At 47.1% G+C, this 15633-nt stretch overlaps 4 protein-coding genes across 4 annotated transcripts; 2 read left to right on the forward strand and 2 right to left on the reverse strand.

Moving 5' to 3' along the window:
• Positions 1-3155: 3155 nt before the first annotated feature.
• BDW43DRAFT_289956 (putative zinc-containing alcohol dehydrogenase) lies at positions 3156-5025 on the forward strand. The gene is made up of 3 exons (XM_032043465.1): positions 3156-4120; positions 4174-4269; positions 4323-5025. Exons 1-3 carry the CDS (start codon positions 3259-3261, stop codon positions 4439-4441), a joined length of 1077 nt encoding a protein of 358 aa, XP_031895613.1. The 5' UTR covers positions 3156-3258; the 3' UTR covers positions 4442-5025.
• Positions 5026-7209: 2184 nt separating this feature from the next.
• On the reverse strand, positions 7210-8409 carry BDW43DRAFT_315547 (uncharacterized protein; the record flags this gene model as incomplete). The annotated part of the gene is made up of 1 exon (XM_032048099.1): positions 7210-8409. The coding sequence occupies one exon, from the start codon at positions 8407-8409 to the stop codon at positions 7210-7212; it is 1200 nt and encodes a 399-aa protein (XP_031895614.1).
• A 1719-nt stretch (positions 8410-10128) lies between these two features.
• Positions 10129-10407, forward strand: BDW43DRAFT_289960 (uncharacterized protein). The gene has a single exon (XM_032043466.1). It carries the CDS (start codon positions 10216-10218, stop codon positions 10387-10389), a length of 174 nt encoding a protein of 57 aa, XP_031895615.1. The 5' UTR covers positions 10129-10215; the 3' UTR covers positions 10390-10407.
• A 3066-nt stretch (positions 10408-13473) lies between these two features.
• Positions 13474-15620, reverse strand: BDW43DRAFT_207851 (putative nonsense-mediated mRNA decay protein Upf3). Its single transcript, XM_032039221.1, has 2 exons — positions 15113-15620; positions 13474-15052 (listed from the first exon to the last, which is right to left on the reverse strand). The coding sequence occupies exons 1-2, from the start codon at positions 15376-15378 to the stop codon at positions 13594-13596; spliced, it is 1725 nt and encodes a 574-aa protein (XP_031895616.1). The 5' UTR covers positions 15379-15620; the 3' UTR covers positions 13474-13593.
• Positions 15621-15633: the final 13 nt, after the last annotated feature.

Below are 15633 nucleotides of genomic sequence, written 5' to 3' on the forward strand. Positions count from 1 at the left end.
AGGAACGACGACATTGAAGTTATTAGAGGTTTGGAGCCACCTTCTAGCGTTCTGCTTACATTTTAGTCACATTGGCCAATAAGCGTTCTACAGCTAAGCCTCACTGATCAGGCTGAAGCAACGCTCAGCCTCAATTTCATCAACCACTTAGAGTTTCTATAATAGTAGGTAGCATAATCCCCGCACTTGTGCACGATAGGAGTTAGGGTTTTAATGCCAAGGCTAGGGGTTATTTGTCGCCTCTGGAGGACAGTATATCAATCATGTCGGAGGCTATTTGCTAATACTTGCTCCTTTTCACATACTTATAGAATAGTTATAATAGATGACAAATGTCTCCACAGACTAAGCTATACATAGTCGGTCTCCGGTTATTTTGAGGAATCCGCCAACGACGAACTCGCACTTCTACTCAGTGCTAGTGACTAGTAGTCTTCGGGCGAAACTAAGACAAGTTCACAGTTTTCCTCCTCCCATGACAATCGTGAACGCGCTCGGTTGTGCCTTGTTGGCAGAGCGGGCTGGGAAACATGCTGCAGATAGATAGTGAAGAGGATACTGGACCTGGCATATGGGAGAAGGTGACTGATATTCCTGTGCTATGTATGCATGGTGTGTCTGTGTCAGATTGTCGTGAAGACAATGAAATTTGTTGTTCGATGCCCTTTTCTGTGTTTCCTTGAGTAATTGTTTGTGATTAGGGTTTGAGAACTGGGTGGGTTGTAGATGTAGCTCTCCTGTATGTCGTCAATGAATCATATGGTCTCAATGATCAGCCAGCCAATTTAGTGTCTAGAAGCTACTTCAGTTCTCATATCCCTCAGGAAAAGTCCGGCATGCCTTTTATCCTGATTTCTTGATTGATGCATTTGTGTGGAGGACTCCAGAGTAACGGCAGTCATTCTAGGTATGATGCCAGATTTCCAAATTTGACGACGTTTCTTCGCGGACGGTGACTTGCCAGCACTTCATAAATCAATCATTACTGGCCTATCAGAGTTCTCTCTGTACATCACCCCTGCAGTACTCCTGTTTAATCTACGCTGAAGCCCAAGAATGTTTTCCATAGTAAGGTCAAAGATACGGTCTTTTCTTCGATTCCTCAAAACGCAAATCAAGGCCCACCAATCCACCACCACAACAGGACCTGCATGACCCGAGTATCCCTCCATTTCTGAATCTCCCAGGCGACATCCCTTTTCGAAATATTCCCACTGCTGCCGCTACCGTCCCAGGCCTGTCTCGCACTCAGCTGCAAGCCTTTGTACAGACTCTTTAGCTCCACCCTTCAAGATGAGAGGCTAGCCTGGCGGCTAAGTCTGGTGGCCTGTAAACATTCAGGTGTCTATGGAGTATTTAGACCCCACCAATTTCTCTTAGAACTCTGTTTCTGCTTCTTCTTCTGCTTCAAGATGACTGCTGGCTTTACTGTTCGGCATGCTTAAAAATACAGCCACGCGCAATGTTACGGTCAAACATCAAATGCCTCCCGCCTCTATCCCGAGAATGGATATACTGGTTGAGAGTCATAGACCTGTGTCCTTGTCTCTCGTTGACTTTTTTCGACCGAACCTGGTTAGAACGAAGGTTGCATGCAGGTCTAACCGATACACTCTCCCAGCGCATCCGTGAGGCTTTCCAGCTGTTGACCACATACGGAGTGCCACTTCTTATACGCCGATGTTCAATATCACCTACCCGGGAAGTATCCGTTGACCTTATGATAACGGTCAGTTTCAGTGAGAGCAAGCGGCTAGTAGCTCAGACAAGATATCACGTGCGTATGAGCAGCCATCAACCAAACCCATTGGAGGTGGGACCTTCTAGCGAGCGGACATACCTCTACCTCTGCCCGCACATTAACCTCCTCCCCTTCTTACGTGGTTCACGTTACTTGTCACGAATCGTATGTCGGGTATGCGAGACCAGTGCCTGCGTGTCTAGCGGCGAGGAGGAAGGTTTGCACGTTGTTCTACAAGGTGTGCAAAGTATGGGAGGACCTTGTTACTATGAAACGAGCGACCTATCGTGGTACAGGATCGCTCGCGAGAATTCACATAACATTACCGGTTCAATGATTGCAAAACAACTCCGTAGATATGGTACCAGCTCATCATCTTAAGGGAAATTCTATTCTGCGTGGACCAGGGGTCGATTGCTAGAGCTTTAGGTATCCTGCGATTCTAGATATATTAGGGGATCTGATTGCGGGGAACATTTCAGGTATAAACTTCCCTTTGCTTTTTTGCTATGTGTAATGGCTTTATGCACCATAACCCAACATATATCCATTCCATCTTGATAGGAATATAGTTTCTTCGTCGCCAAGCGTCTTGACTAGGCTACAAAAAAAGCTTGCTCCGTATGCGGGCATTATAGCGGTCCAATCAGCCAAGTTCCCGCAATAATAGCCTCTATGTACTGTACATAGCAACCATAATGCGTATCAGGGTCTCCAATATCTCAACGCCAAGGCTTGTTCTGTCGCAGCTCCGGTGGAGATGTCTGTTAAGGAGTAACATGGGGGCGAATCAGATGCGGCTAAAAAGCTCCGTTCCTCCCGTCTCTGAATGCGTTTGGCCAATTACAACAAGAAGGTGAACGCATTAATTGTGGGGTGGACTTTGCCTTCAAAGGGAATTTTTCCTAAATGTCACTTAGATCAATAATTCGGAGTTGACAGGGAATACGGGAAAGCACTCTGCACTGAGGTCAGGTGAGCGCCTAAGTGCCTTAGGTAGAGGGCTTCGCATAGGCGATGCTTATTACTGGCTGCGACGGTGAGGAGTTTGCCCTAGTGTTGATTATATTAGTAGCTGCATCAATTTACGGCCGTAGCGTAACCTTAACCTGCATGGCGGTTTCACCGGGGCTTTCTTAATATCGGGCAGCCACTCATCGATCGGCTATCTCTACCCTTTTGCACCAACTATCTGGTAATCTAGATGCCTATGGTCTAGATCGCTCTGCAGCATGGGTTCGCAGCTAGAGTAATACTACCCAATGGTGGCGGTGGCAGTAGGTCATGGGTACAGCTAGGCCGATATGGGTAGCTCGCCGAAGGATTTATTTGTTCAGCTGTGGTGGCCCTGCTTATAACAGGTGGCATTTTCCGACGAGGAAAAGAAGATTATACTGAAATTCTTCCCTATTAGAAAGGGGGTTAAGCTTTCATAGGGGGCCTAGCTTCGTACATTTGTATTTGATGCCTGCCTTGAACATTTATCCCCAGGCGAAATCAAGTACTTTTTTGCAAACATGAAGGCGGTCATCTACACAGGAAAGGACACCATTTCGGTCGAGGAGCGTCCAAAGCCATCCATCCTCGAGCCCACAGACGCCGTCGTCAAAGTCCAACACACCACCATCTGCGGAACAGACCTGCATATCCTACAAGGCCACGTCCCGACATGCACCCCCGGACGTATCCTCGGCCACGAAGGCGTTGGAATAGTTGAATCGGTGGGCAGCGGCGTCACACGCTTTTCGGTCGGCCAACCCGTCCTGATCTCCTGCATCACGTCCTGTGGCTCCTGCAATTTCTGCCGCAAAAACATGCCCTCCCAATGTACCACTGGTGGGTGGATCCTGGGTAACACCATCGATGGCACGCAGGCAGAGTACGTGCGGATCCCCCACGCAACGTTCTCCCTGCATGCGCTCCCGGCTGGTCTTGACCCTAAAGTGGCCGTGACCTTATCCGATGTTCTTCCCACTGCGTATGAATGTGGCATTCTAAATGGCCAGATCCAACCCGGGTCAAGTGTTGCTATCATCGGCACGGGGCCGATCGGGCTGATGGCCCTTCAGATGGCGCAGAATCTTTTCGGGCCGTCAACGATCGCCGTTGTTGGCCGGGGAAAGCCCAGGCTGGACACTGCGAGGGAAATGGGCGCAGATCACGCGATTAGTGTGCTTGGGGGTCCGGCGGATGCTATCGCCTCTGGGCTTGCAGTGACAAACAACCAGGGATTCGACGTGGTAATCGAAGCAGTGGGGACGAATGATTCGTTTGAGCTCGCGCAGGCGTTAGTAGGTCCCGGCGGGACGATAGCCAGTTTGGGGGTTTTTGGGGAACCCTGTCCTCTACATTTGGAGGAACTGTGGCATCGCAATATCTGTATGTTTGGCTTTATCTGGCCTTGTTGGAATATCTTGCTGACTATGGAACAGGTATTAGAACACGGCTGGTTGACGCGTGCACGACCCCGGATCTACTGAAGATTGTTGAGGCGGGCAAAATTAGCCCTCACTTTTTGGTTTCGCACAGTAAGTTGGCTGTCAGACTTATCCTAGTGGCTCTCGGCTGACGTGTGCAACAGATTTCCCGTTCGATCAGATACACAAGGCCTATGAAACATTCCAGGCGCCCTCCAAGTATGGGTCTCTCAAGGTGGTTATCAGCATGTCTGAACTACAGCCCGCCAGTCCAAGGCTGTAGTTTCCGAAAGCAAGTGTATCCCCTAGATCCATAGTCTACTAACAGTTATACAATTATGGCTTTATGTACACCAAAAGTCTGTCTCTTCACCTAAGGTAGGATAGGTCTTGGTGCGACTTAGTCAAATTTTTAATTATATCTTTCTTCATCTGTTGTGTAAATCATCAGTCCGCTTAGAAGAAAGGGGCAAGTGTCGGAATACAAAAAAATGTTTACTGGATTTCAGAGGCTCTAGATATTAAAAACGCTATGCCAACCCCCCAACTCGACCGGGTAAACGAACAACATCCACCTAATCGAAGCAACAACGGGATACAGGCAATATCAAGAAGACCACGAGGGTCAAGCAGACTAAAAGTCGCACGAACAGAGCTTATCTTTCTTTTCCATACTGGGTAGTTATACTTAGCTTTGATGACCCTAGTTGTTTTGTTTTTACCATGGTATCTCAAGGCTTTCGTAAATGGCTTTTGAAAAGTTTATTCTAATTTTTGGCATACCAGTATTGTTTGTCTAGCATGGATTCGTCTCCCACGCGCAACAGGTATCTGGAGAAGATATTGAAATATAACCTTCAAACAATCTAAATACAGTTTCTATTTATGGAAAGATCAGTTTCGGGTGTATTCACAAGTATGGGGCTTCGCAGGAAGAAGTCTAGATACACAGCTGTTTTCAGAGATCCTATGGGAAATTTTTGACCCGGTTGATATCACCATATTGCCCCAAGCCTTAGTTGTGCCCGCGTGTAGACACGCCATGACCGCTCGTGACACGCAGATGTTTTGACATGCGTGCTTCAACATAAGGTGACTGGCGGTCCTTCGCAAGAAAAAATATTGGGGACTTCAAGGAAGTAAAAGGCAAAAAACATACAACAGCCGGGATTCGCTGGTGGTCACCCACCCAACTACTAACCGGCCGGCGTGTGGCTTAAGTACGGCTGAGCGGACGGGAAGCCCTGTTCTCCACACCCTGTGGTCGTATGTACAGAAATCAGCTCGATAATATCTAAAGTATGCAATACAGAAAGCAAATCTAGTACTTTTGTGGTGTTGAGACTACTCGACAGTATCATATCGCCACTCTGTTTTACATAAATTTTTTGGTAAATATAACTATAGCACCAGACGGTCTAAGAATATTATTTTTCAATCGAATAGGTTGTAGTTAGTGGAGCATAAGGTTTAATGCTGGGAGACGCCATGTGAGGTCGCGCATTATCGGGGGACATTGATGAGATTGAAGGATTTATACAGCTAGAATACGCAGATAGATCAGGAATCCAAATCCTAAAAACATTCGTTAAATGACCGCTGCATTACTGGCGTATATGAAATACTGATTCATGTTGACATAATATAAACTTTACTTACCTAAAAGATTCAACATGCTCAGGATCTTCAGATCAAAGAAGATAAAAGCTATACAGCTTGCTAAGGCTACAAAACAAGATAAAGGCTTCACCCGGAACAGAAAAAGAAAGAAAAAAAGGCTCTCAATAGAAGAATAAAAAGATATTCAAGCTTTGAATAAGGAGATATGTCACAGAAAGTGACCTAAAGAAACGTCAAAAAGTAAGACGAGAAACTTGCCAGAGGCTAATCTGCAGCTCCAAATGATATCAATCAGATCAATAAAAGCAAGAATAGGATCTCTATACCTTCTATACCAAAAAATAAGAACGATATTAGTGATCTGGATCAGGTTGTTGTTGCAGAGGCATCTTATACAGTAAATCGTCGAGGGCAGACAGATTCATCTATCTGACCATTTTCGGGTTCATTAAAATGACTATTTAGGTTCTATATAGGCGAAAGGAATCACCAAAGAATCTCATGATAATAATTAATATACATCAGAAACAACGGATAGGGTGGACTTGAGAAATTCCTCGGTCAACTCGATCCGGCGAAGGCCGTTGCCGATGTAGCAGGTCATATTATCACATAATTTACGCTTTCCTGCTACACGAGAGCAGGAGTGGCAAGTACTGGCTTCCGGAGAACCCAGGGAGACAGCCTATATTATCTTATAAATGTGAGGCTCGGATTTCAGTGAGACGCTTCCTTCTTTGAGTCCAGAAAGCCACGTAAGATGGGCTAGGTAGCCGCTCGACGGTGACCATTTTCTGGCCACGCTGGAGTAGATTATGGTCGGGCATCATAAGTTCCATACTCTTCATACTGATTGCAGAAAGAAATAGCCACTATGTAATAGTTGCTTTGGAGAAGTAAAATAATGACAGAGCTGCGTTAAAGGCGCAGAAGTAGAGTGAAAGAAGGGTGTATATAGTCTACATTTCTGGCCAGCGGCGTTTCCCACGCTCCCTACTGCTAATCCATAGGCGTTATCACACAGACACCTATTTTGTATTAGTGTCTAAAGCCCGGCGGCTGCGATCTCACTTGTGTCTCTTTCTATCTGGGCGTATGGTTATTGGAAAACATTTCTGGACGAGGACATGCTCTCTTTATTTTTCTTGGGGCAATTACTTGGTGATTATCTGGGCCGCATGCGTTGGTTCACGATGCCTAGACGAGTAGATGGGCGGCATTTACGATATTGCTATAGTACTTGAGTGTTCCTTTACTGGAACAAGATTGGACATTATCATTGGTGCATGATAGACCTGAGTGCAACATATTATTTGGGATCGAGTGGCTTAGTCCGTTCCGCAAAATAGATATTAAAAAAGCGGCTTAACATTACAAACAAGGGCTATCGGGAGGGAAAAGCTAAAGAAAGGAATATGATGCGAGAGATGTTCACTGCTTCTCTCTATGAGGGACTCTAACGTTTCTGGCACGACTTTCGAGGGCACCAGTACCAGGGGGGGCAGGTGAGCGGCGTAGAAGGGTATTGTTCGACTCGACAAAAGCGATAAAGTTGTACGACTCATGGTATTTTATCATATCCCATACGGCGATTGGCAGGGTGAGCAGACATAACGACGAGCCCGACTCAAACACGGCTTCGATTTTGATATCGGCGACGTCTTCGGGGATAGATGTTGCCAGCCACTTTGTCCATTGCTCGACGTTAGGAACGCTTGTCTTTCCCTCCACTAACACAGAGACAAGAACCTTCCCATCAGCCAATCCACCGGTCTTCTGAAGACTGGCCACTTCTCTTGAGAGATTCTGGAGGGGGTGGAGAGTAACTGATGGCTTCTTCTCTGAGACGACATGGACAGGAGTGTACAGGAGGCGGCTCTCGGCATGGTTGGCTTTCTGAACCAGCTTGGCATGCACCTGAGCGACCGTGATTTCCTCCGTCTCTAATGCATTTAGCAAATCAACAAACCGACGAGTCAAGGAGACGTCGATACTGGCCGCCGCTGGAGATTCAAATGCGGAAGCTGCCAGATACTCATAAGCTGTAGGTCCCATTGCCGCGCCAGGGGAGAAACATGAATCCAGCATAACAAACACATCAGCATGAACCCTTGCGGCCAAATCTGCCTCCACGAAGGCCCACGGAATAGAAGTTGCGCCTGGATACGCCGCGCCCCTACGTATTTCGTAAACCTGTTGTTCAATTTTCCAGGAGGAAAATAGCCAGGACCTACATGATATGTAAAGGAGAGATGGCTGCTTAAGATTCGCATCGGAATAACCTTTATACACAATGATGAAAAGGGTAGTCGGGGTGTCGTATTGCAAGATGAGGCTTTGAAGTTTTCCGCGAATAGCAAGGGTTGCATCACGGACTGACGACGAAGGAACGACCACCGAGTCCGTCGCATTGTGAAACCGATTCTGAAAAAGTCGCAAGAGTTCTGCCTCAATATCGGCCAGTCCTATATCATCATTGTCATATTTCAGTGTCAATACGCGGACACAATCGTACCGTTTGTTGGACGGGAGGGCCCTTCCGACAGCCTGATCGATAGACTTCACGGCTTCCCTGAATGACCTTTCGTGATTCAATATGTGGACTGCGCGAGTAATGCAGTGATGAGCCATCTTGACATGCCAATCAATTGAGCTGGTCTTTATAACAAAAGGCTGGGGGTGGGAGGGGAGGGAGACAAGAGTGAAGGGAAACAGAAGTGTGAGAAATGGGATGGTTATACAGCTACTCTTATATCTTAGGGAACCATAATTACGCACTTGCACTGCCAATGTGACATAGACGATAATTCTTTTTGTATTTGAAGAGTGTAAGCAAAATCTTAGAAAGTTAAGATATATTTTCTTCTCGTCTACGACATGATGTCTCAACTTATTTTTGAATCACTGTAATTACTAAGATTAATGGTCCGATAGTACGTCTGTAGGCATTGGTGGACAGAGCAAGAAAATTGGTTTAACATAACCCACGACCGAGCAATGAACCATGTACAACTGAACGAATAACTCCTCCGCAACCACTGGAATTTTGAAGCTCTTCAAGCCCTACAACCATTGTATGGGTTATCTAAAATATCAAATGGTGAGATAATTATCTCCTAGGATAATTCTTTATATGGTATATTTAACTACTTCGCAGCCATTGCAGCGATGTAGAGCTCGTTATTGAGGTATAGTTAGATATAGATTCATTACCTTCATTAACTATCATCACTTAGGGTATTCAAGGGTTGGACCCAAGATCGACTGAGGATCTCGCCATCAAATAATGGTAATCTTTCAGACCGGATTGAACCACATCCGCCCTCATGAGATTCCTTCTTCCAACGTCCAAACAAGAACAAAAAGCTCTGTTATAGTCGAAGCCACTGATTGCTCACTCTTCTTAAAAGCGCACTCACCCTAACTCAGCCCAGTCGCGCGAGCATAAGTGACCGTAGCTATATAGATACCTGTAAACCCTTGTATGCAGGGGCACCTTAATATAGCATCCATTACTTAGTAGATAGCCTCAAGTAGATATTCTAATACTCTATTACTATCATGAAACTGTAGCCAGTTATGATAGATAAGCTATGGATCACGTCTGCTGAGAGGTTTGTACTACGATAGTGTAAAGCACAGCTAGATCTATAAAAAGAATAGAAGTGTACTGATTGGTGCCTACCTGGATTATATTGATATGATTGGTCTTCTTCCACAAAGCCTAAATATCATCAATGTCAAAAATAATGCAATGGTTTGTTTATTTCAATAGCCAAGAGTAGCAGAGTATGGCGCGGCCATCGGGCAATTCTCTTAATACCTGCAAAGAAGCCACTTAGATATCGAGAAGGCAGCAGCCTGCGCCATAATGTTAACTTGTACCAATGTCATCCCGGGCGGTACAAACGAGTGGTATCATCACTTACGGGGGGCCATTGCCATTGTGAACGGGGCACGCCACCGAATCAACCCGCGAGAGATGGTTTTTCACTGTTTCATGGCCCGTTTCCTGATCCACCATGATGTCCTTGCTGCCCTTGCTAGGTCTACGGCACCCGCACTTGATATATTATTTTACAAGTAAGAGAAACAACAGCTGGTGTCAGTAATTCTACATTCAGTTGTGGTACAACCGAGAGGCCCTTGCCGTTATTTAGCTCGTATCTTGTATTTGCCAACTGAAGGTACAAGCCAGTAACAGTACCTTCGCGACTTTGGATCAGGGGTCGTTTTCTCTGGAAGCGGATCAGATTGAACAAAGTCTCATAAGCCTGAAAGCTAACAGCTCATGGGCCATGCCTCCAATCTGCTCTTAGAGATATACCGCACTTCTGCGCTCCTTTTGCTGTTTAACACACGCGAATCTCGCAGTGCCTCAACTCTTTCTCTGTGCGTGAGTTAAGCAAGAAGTGCGCAGCCTGCTACATCATATTAATGGACTTTTTGCGGCGTGTGTCTGTAGTTGCCACCTTAGCTCCAACACTGGTCTTCCCGCTATTCATTGCTGGATTAAATATGAGGTCCACGGGAAGCAGGCCTTCATATGCACCCAAAGCAGTAGCATATATAGCCTGTTGTGTTTCTGCAATATTGGAAAAGACTTGTTAGTATTGGAGGAAATCTGGGCCTCTACCAGCAGGTAGCCAGCTGGAGTTTACTTCACGGCTTCGGCAGCGGAGTTGGAAATTGGCACTCGTTTGGCACTCTATCTGCTGTCGTAATCAACAATCAATCTTACAGAAGCACCTCTTTAATTACTTGAGGGTGTTTTGGGGCTGTCAGGTACATGGGGCGAAGAAAGCCATAGTCTTGACATCGAACAAACCTATGATCTTATTCAACTCTAGAATTCTTGGGCTTTCTCATCCAGAAGTTGTGCGAATCTAGTTCGGGACCCGTTACAAAGAATCTCAACACGCCCTTCTGCTGACAAGATTGCCGAAGGATCCACTCGCCGCCGCCTATATTGTTGACCGGCTCTTCCTGAAAATGCTGACCGTTAGCGCTCATTGACGAGTTTCCGACATCAAGATCTCGGGTAATATACATCGGAACGTTCAACATAGAGCACCGGAATAGACTCAGGGGAACGAATTACAATCTGATGCGTATAGTTCTTCACCCTATAATTCAACAAATAGAATCAACTTGGCTTCCCTTAAACGTAGCCGTCAGGGGTGGACATATTTTCTAGGATCATCCTATTAATGTTTTCATCATTTGGATTTCAGACTGCTGGTGAGGTAACGTTATCTAATTCTCCGCGATGGTATCTTGTAGCTGACTTTATCCAGCCGGCTCTGTTCAGGACTACATCAGGACAAACCAGCTCGCAGTTCACAGCATTCGCGAAATAGGCTGGATCACCGCCATCTTAGTGTTTCTGGCTTTCTTCCTCGGCGTTCAAGCTGGCCCGCTGTTTCATCCATATGGCCACTGGTTATATCGCCGACGCGCGTTAGCCTCTGGCCTCTGCATGGTACCGGGTGATCGCCTTCGTAGCGCTCGGCTGCTACGCCGTAGGTGTCATCCTGATGCAGGGACGACTGCCGACTAACAGTAGCACCAACAAAGCAACCATTGACTCTCGCGCGTTCCGAACCCTCCATCTCTGCTTTCTAACCGTTGCTGTTTTCTCATTCGAATTTATTATTTTCTGCGCCGTCCTCCTACCAACCTACGTCCGAAGTAGGAGGGACAAAAAAGAAAAAAAAAAACATACAACAGCCGGGATTCGCTGGTGGTCACCCACCCAACTACTAACCGGCCGGCGTGTGGCTTAAGTACGGCTGAGCGGACGGGAAGCCCTGTTTTCCACACCCTATGGTCGTATGTGCTAGCTATGACGGTAAAAGTATTTATATAGGGATCTAATTAACAAAAGAAAGCTCTACCGTTATACCTATACCCCGACTACATCATTCTTTGGGCTGCACTGTAGTTTATGACTATAGAACTGCGTTCAGGACAGGGCTCTTGACCTGTTAGCACGCCTACTTCATACGAGTGTATTGCTTCCTATGTCGGGGTTCAACCCTTGACGGGAGTTGTTTTTTTATCGGCGGCTGATAAAATCACCGATAAGCGATAAGGGCGGTGCTCTGCAGTTGAATCCGAACAGATACAACAGTTAAAACCATTACATTGTGGGTATAATGTCTATCTTTTTTGTATATTTTTTGTATCTTGGTGTATTCTTTGGCTGTGGAATATTGGATTTCGGCATTGAGAGGGAATTATCTTGTTCATATGTGAGGTTGTGTCGTTTGGGAGCGATACAGGTGAAGTGCCTCGTTAGAGATATATATTTACACCAAAGGCATATCCTACAACTATAACTGAGATAGATTGTTGAAATGACACAATCAGTATACTGCACACAACCCATAACACCAAAGCGTAGCAAGCCATCAGAGTACATATGCCAGTACCCTACAATGATTTCCTTCATAAAGATGAGATTGAAGGGGGTTCATCGTAGTATGGTGATACCTGCGCCATCATGCACCCTCATATACAGAAAGAATAAGCCGAGAGAATTAAACCAACGAATCCAAATAGATTTACATATAAATTCAAGAGAACCGACTAGAAAAAATATGTAGAGGGATACATTACATTGCCTCAACATGGACACGTTTTGACTACTGGAAGTCCGGAATAGTGTACGAGTATCGGCATGCCGAGACTCGGCCCGATAGAAACCTGAGGCCATGGACACGCATACAACATAAAATAAACAACCATAACATAAAAATTTATTATGCCGAGAACAAAGCCGGGTAGAACCGAGCGTTCATTCCTTCACAGCAACCCGACCAATAGCCATCGGCAGGCTGATTTGATGCCGTAACAGGGAGCGCAATGGAACACAACCGAAGATGCGAAGCAGGGACAGGTGGGGCAGTGAAAACTCTTCTGACGTCCCATTGGCCAATATTCACCAAGCACCAAAGCAAACCAGGCAAACGCACATGACCTCGCTTCCGGCTAGCGCGCGCACTAGCGCGGGAGCGCAAATATAAATATGGAGGAAATCCCATTCATTTAGAAAATCAAGCGACTCTACGTAAGTTCCTCTCCCCCCTACCTTGGGAATCATCAGAACAACGATGAGCAAAACGAAGAATGCCTGCTAACTTTCTTGCCTACAGTTCAAAGAATCACTTTAGAGTAGACGTCCCACCTCTGAACTCTTATAAAGAGCTACAGAATCTCCACCCTTGCTGATGACTGCTAAGTCCTCAATGCCCTCAAGTGAAGCCGTGTTTACTCCCGACTCGACTGTTGGTTTCTGCGAACGACTTGCCTCGGTGAGCTTGGTCCAGTGCCTTCGGTCCAGGGAGTGGTGATGATCTTTACCTTTTCTCGATGTCTTGACTTCGGTCGGTCGGATTTGGTGGGTGTTGAGGAGGTCTGAAAGGTGCTTACATTTCCTTATTTTCCCTTTGATGTTGGGGATTTTACTAGGATTTTGGAGTTTGCTATTATGATACCCAGATTTATTCAAATGAATGTATAATGTCCAAATTATTTTCCCACTCCGTAATCCGCCTTGTAAAGCATGACACATTATCTTGTGCCTTAGAAAAATTTGACAACGGAAAGCACGAAACCGAATTCTGCTGAACCGAAGACTTGGTCGGTCTACCTACCGCCCTAGGCTGTGTGCACCTGTTTTTGATTAGATCTTTCCGCCCTACTGACAATGAAATTGCAATATCGTATTTTATTACTAGTCTAGTTCTATCATGTATCATCCATCGTTCTAGGGGTATCTATCGTTCCTCCAACGTCAATAGTTCATTAACATCATTTAGCATCTGTAGCATTCCCCTCTGGCGTATTCGCACTGGCGTTGCCCCCACCTCCACCTCCTTTAGCACCAGCTTTCTTCGATCGCCCACCGCGTCCCCGAGACGAACCAGGGCCGCCTTCACTCGACTTACCCCCGCGGCCACTACTGTTGCTGTAGTTGCTATTGTTACCGCCAGTATTGGCGGCAGGCTGGGGCTCACTCCGATTCTTGCCACGGCCCTTCTCTCCACTCGGGTTGGCTTTCCGCTCTAGCACCACGACTTGGCTTTGGGCGACCGACACGGGGCTGGCGGCAATTGCCTTCTGTAATCCATCTGGTTCCGCGAAATCAACATATCCAAAGCCCTTCTTCTTGTCAATCTCTACCTTGACGACCTTGCCGAACGGTTTGAATGCCGCTTCTAACAATGGTTCTGTCACACCCTGAGAGGGATTGGCATGCTTGAGGAAGGCCTGCGTCGCTGTGGAAGGTGCAGGTGTTGCTTGTTTCCCTTTCGATTTCGAGGATCTGCCCATTGCAGGCGTAGCACTAGTGGGAGGGGTGTTTGTCCCTGATCGGGGTGTTGGCTCATTGGTCTGTGCAGTATTACTCTTGCCCTTTACGTTTTGTGACGAAGAGCCCCCTCTGGATGATTTTGGCGGCGTTTCCTTCTTGCTCGATTCGGCGCTACCTGTTTCAGTCTTGGATGCGTCCGTCTCCGCTGAAGCGCTCCTGCCTCCCTTGCGACGACCACCTGATGGTGCTAGGCCCAAGTCTCGTTGAAGAATCTTGGCTGCGGCCGCGACGCTTCCCCGTTCCCGCCTGCGTTCCTTGGTCGGTGCCGATTGACCGGGGTCTTTGGGAGAGTTCTGTGCCGTGGACGTTTTGGCATGTTTGGCGACACTGGCTGCCTGCTTATTCGCTGCTCTCACGGCTTCCTTAGTGGCCTTGTCCGCCTTGGATTTCTTTTCGCCCTTCTCCGCGGGCTGCGACGTCTCCCTATCGGGCCGTTGCAATAGCTTCTTCGCCTGGACCTTTTCTGCCTTGGTCTCTTTATCCGCTTTGGCGTGCTTTGAGGATTTACTCGAACTTTCCTTCGCTTTGCTGGCCTTCTTTTCTTTGATGTACTGTACCAAGGGCGTAGTGGTCACGGTTTCCTTTTTCTCCTCCCCGTCCGTGGTGTTTTCGACCGTAGGCGGTTTGGTGATCGGCTGCGTCAGACTTTCTAGGAAAGCAATGAAATCGGGATCCTGGTCGATCGTTCCCAGGCGGATATCTTTCCGTACACGGCCTCCGGGAATTTTCGCATACGGCGCATATTCCACGGAGGGAGGGCCTAACAGGATAGGATCGTTGAAGGTGTTTCGAGCGTCCATGAAAGATGCCTGGCGGACCGTGTTCGAAAATGGAATGATGTGATCGCTGGAGACAACATGGACGTAGGCACGCGAGGGTCGAGACGGCTTAGCTGGGCTGTTCAGTAGGTTAGATATCAATACGCACGAAGTCAGTAGACCACAGCCGGACGCTCACTCTTTGGAAACCTTGCCCGGCTTGTACTGAAGCCAGTCGATCTTGCCAGCTCCGATCTTCCATTCAGGGCCCACTGCAGTTTCAAATTCTGCCTGTGTTAACCCTGGGGGTAGTCTCCGCACGAGAAGCTTGAGTCGTGGTGCGGCTGGCTTGGGAGCCTTCTTGGGTGCAGAGGTGGCCGGGTTAACTGTAGTGTTCTTCTGCGTAGCGGCGATAGGGATCTGCAGAACACCCCCTGGTGATTTTCCGGCAGATGCCTGTGTCATAGTGTCAGAGATCTACACTCCGAACGGAGTGATTGCGGGGGAGGGGTTTCCTCGAAAAGGAATAAAGGGTTGGGAAGGTGAGATGCGGCTGTAGAAGGGATTAGAATGAGAGATCAGAAAAATGAATTCTCCGATGGAGAGCCGCACGAGGACTGGTGTGAGGGGGGATGAAGGAATGGGGTTGAGAGAGACAGAGGCAAGTTAGACTGCAAAAGCATGATAACTCCGTTACGGGACACCGGAGCCGCCAATCAC

Source organism: Aspergillus alliaceus (assembly GCF_009176365.1).
Source record: "Aspergillus alliaceus strain CBS 536.65 unplaced genomic scaffold BDW43scaffold_60, whole genome shotgun sequence".
Taxonomy (NCBI): domain Eukaryota; kingdom Fungi; phylum Ascomycota; class Eurotiomycetes; order Eurotiales; family Aspergillaceae; genus Aspergillus; species Aspergillus alliaceus.

Coding starts and splice junctions, on each gene's coding strand:
- BDW43DRAFT_289956 (XM_032043465.1), top strand. CDS start 3,259: ATGAAGGCGGTCATCTACACAGGAAAGGACACCATTTCGGTCGAGGAG. Junction 4,121..4,173: donor ACTGTGGCATCGCAATATCT/GTATGTTTGGCT, acceptor ACTATGGAACAG/GTATTAGAACACGGCTGGTT. Junction 4,270..4,322: donor TCACTTTTTGGTTTCGCACA/GTAAGTTGGCTG, acceptor CGTGTGCAACAG/ATTTCCCGTTCGATCAGATA.
- BDW43DRAFT_289960 (XM_032043466.1), top strand. CDS start 10,216: ATGGACTTTTTGCGGCGTGTGTCTGTAGTTGCCACCTTAGCTCCAACA.
- BDW43DRAFT_207851 (XM_032039221.1), bottom strand. CDS start 15,378: ATGACACAGGCATCTGCCGGAAAATCACCAGGGGGTGTTCTGCAGATC. Junction 15,053..15,112: donor CCGGGCAAGGTTTCCAAAGA/GTGAGCGTCCGG, acceptor CCTACTGAACAG/CCCAGCTAAGCCGTCTCGAC.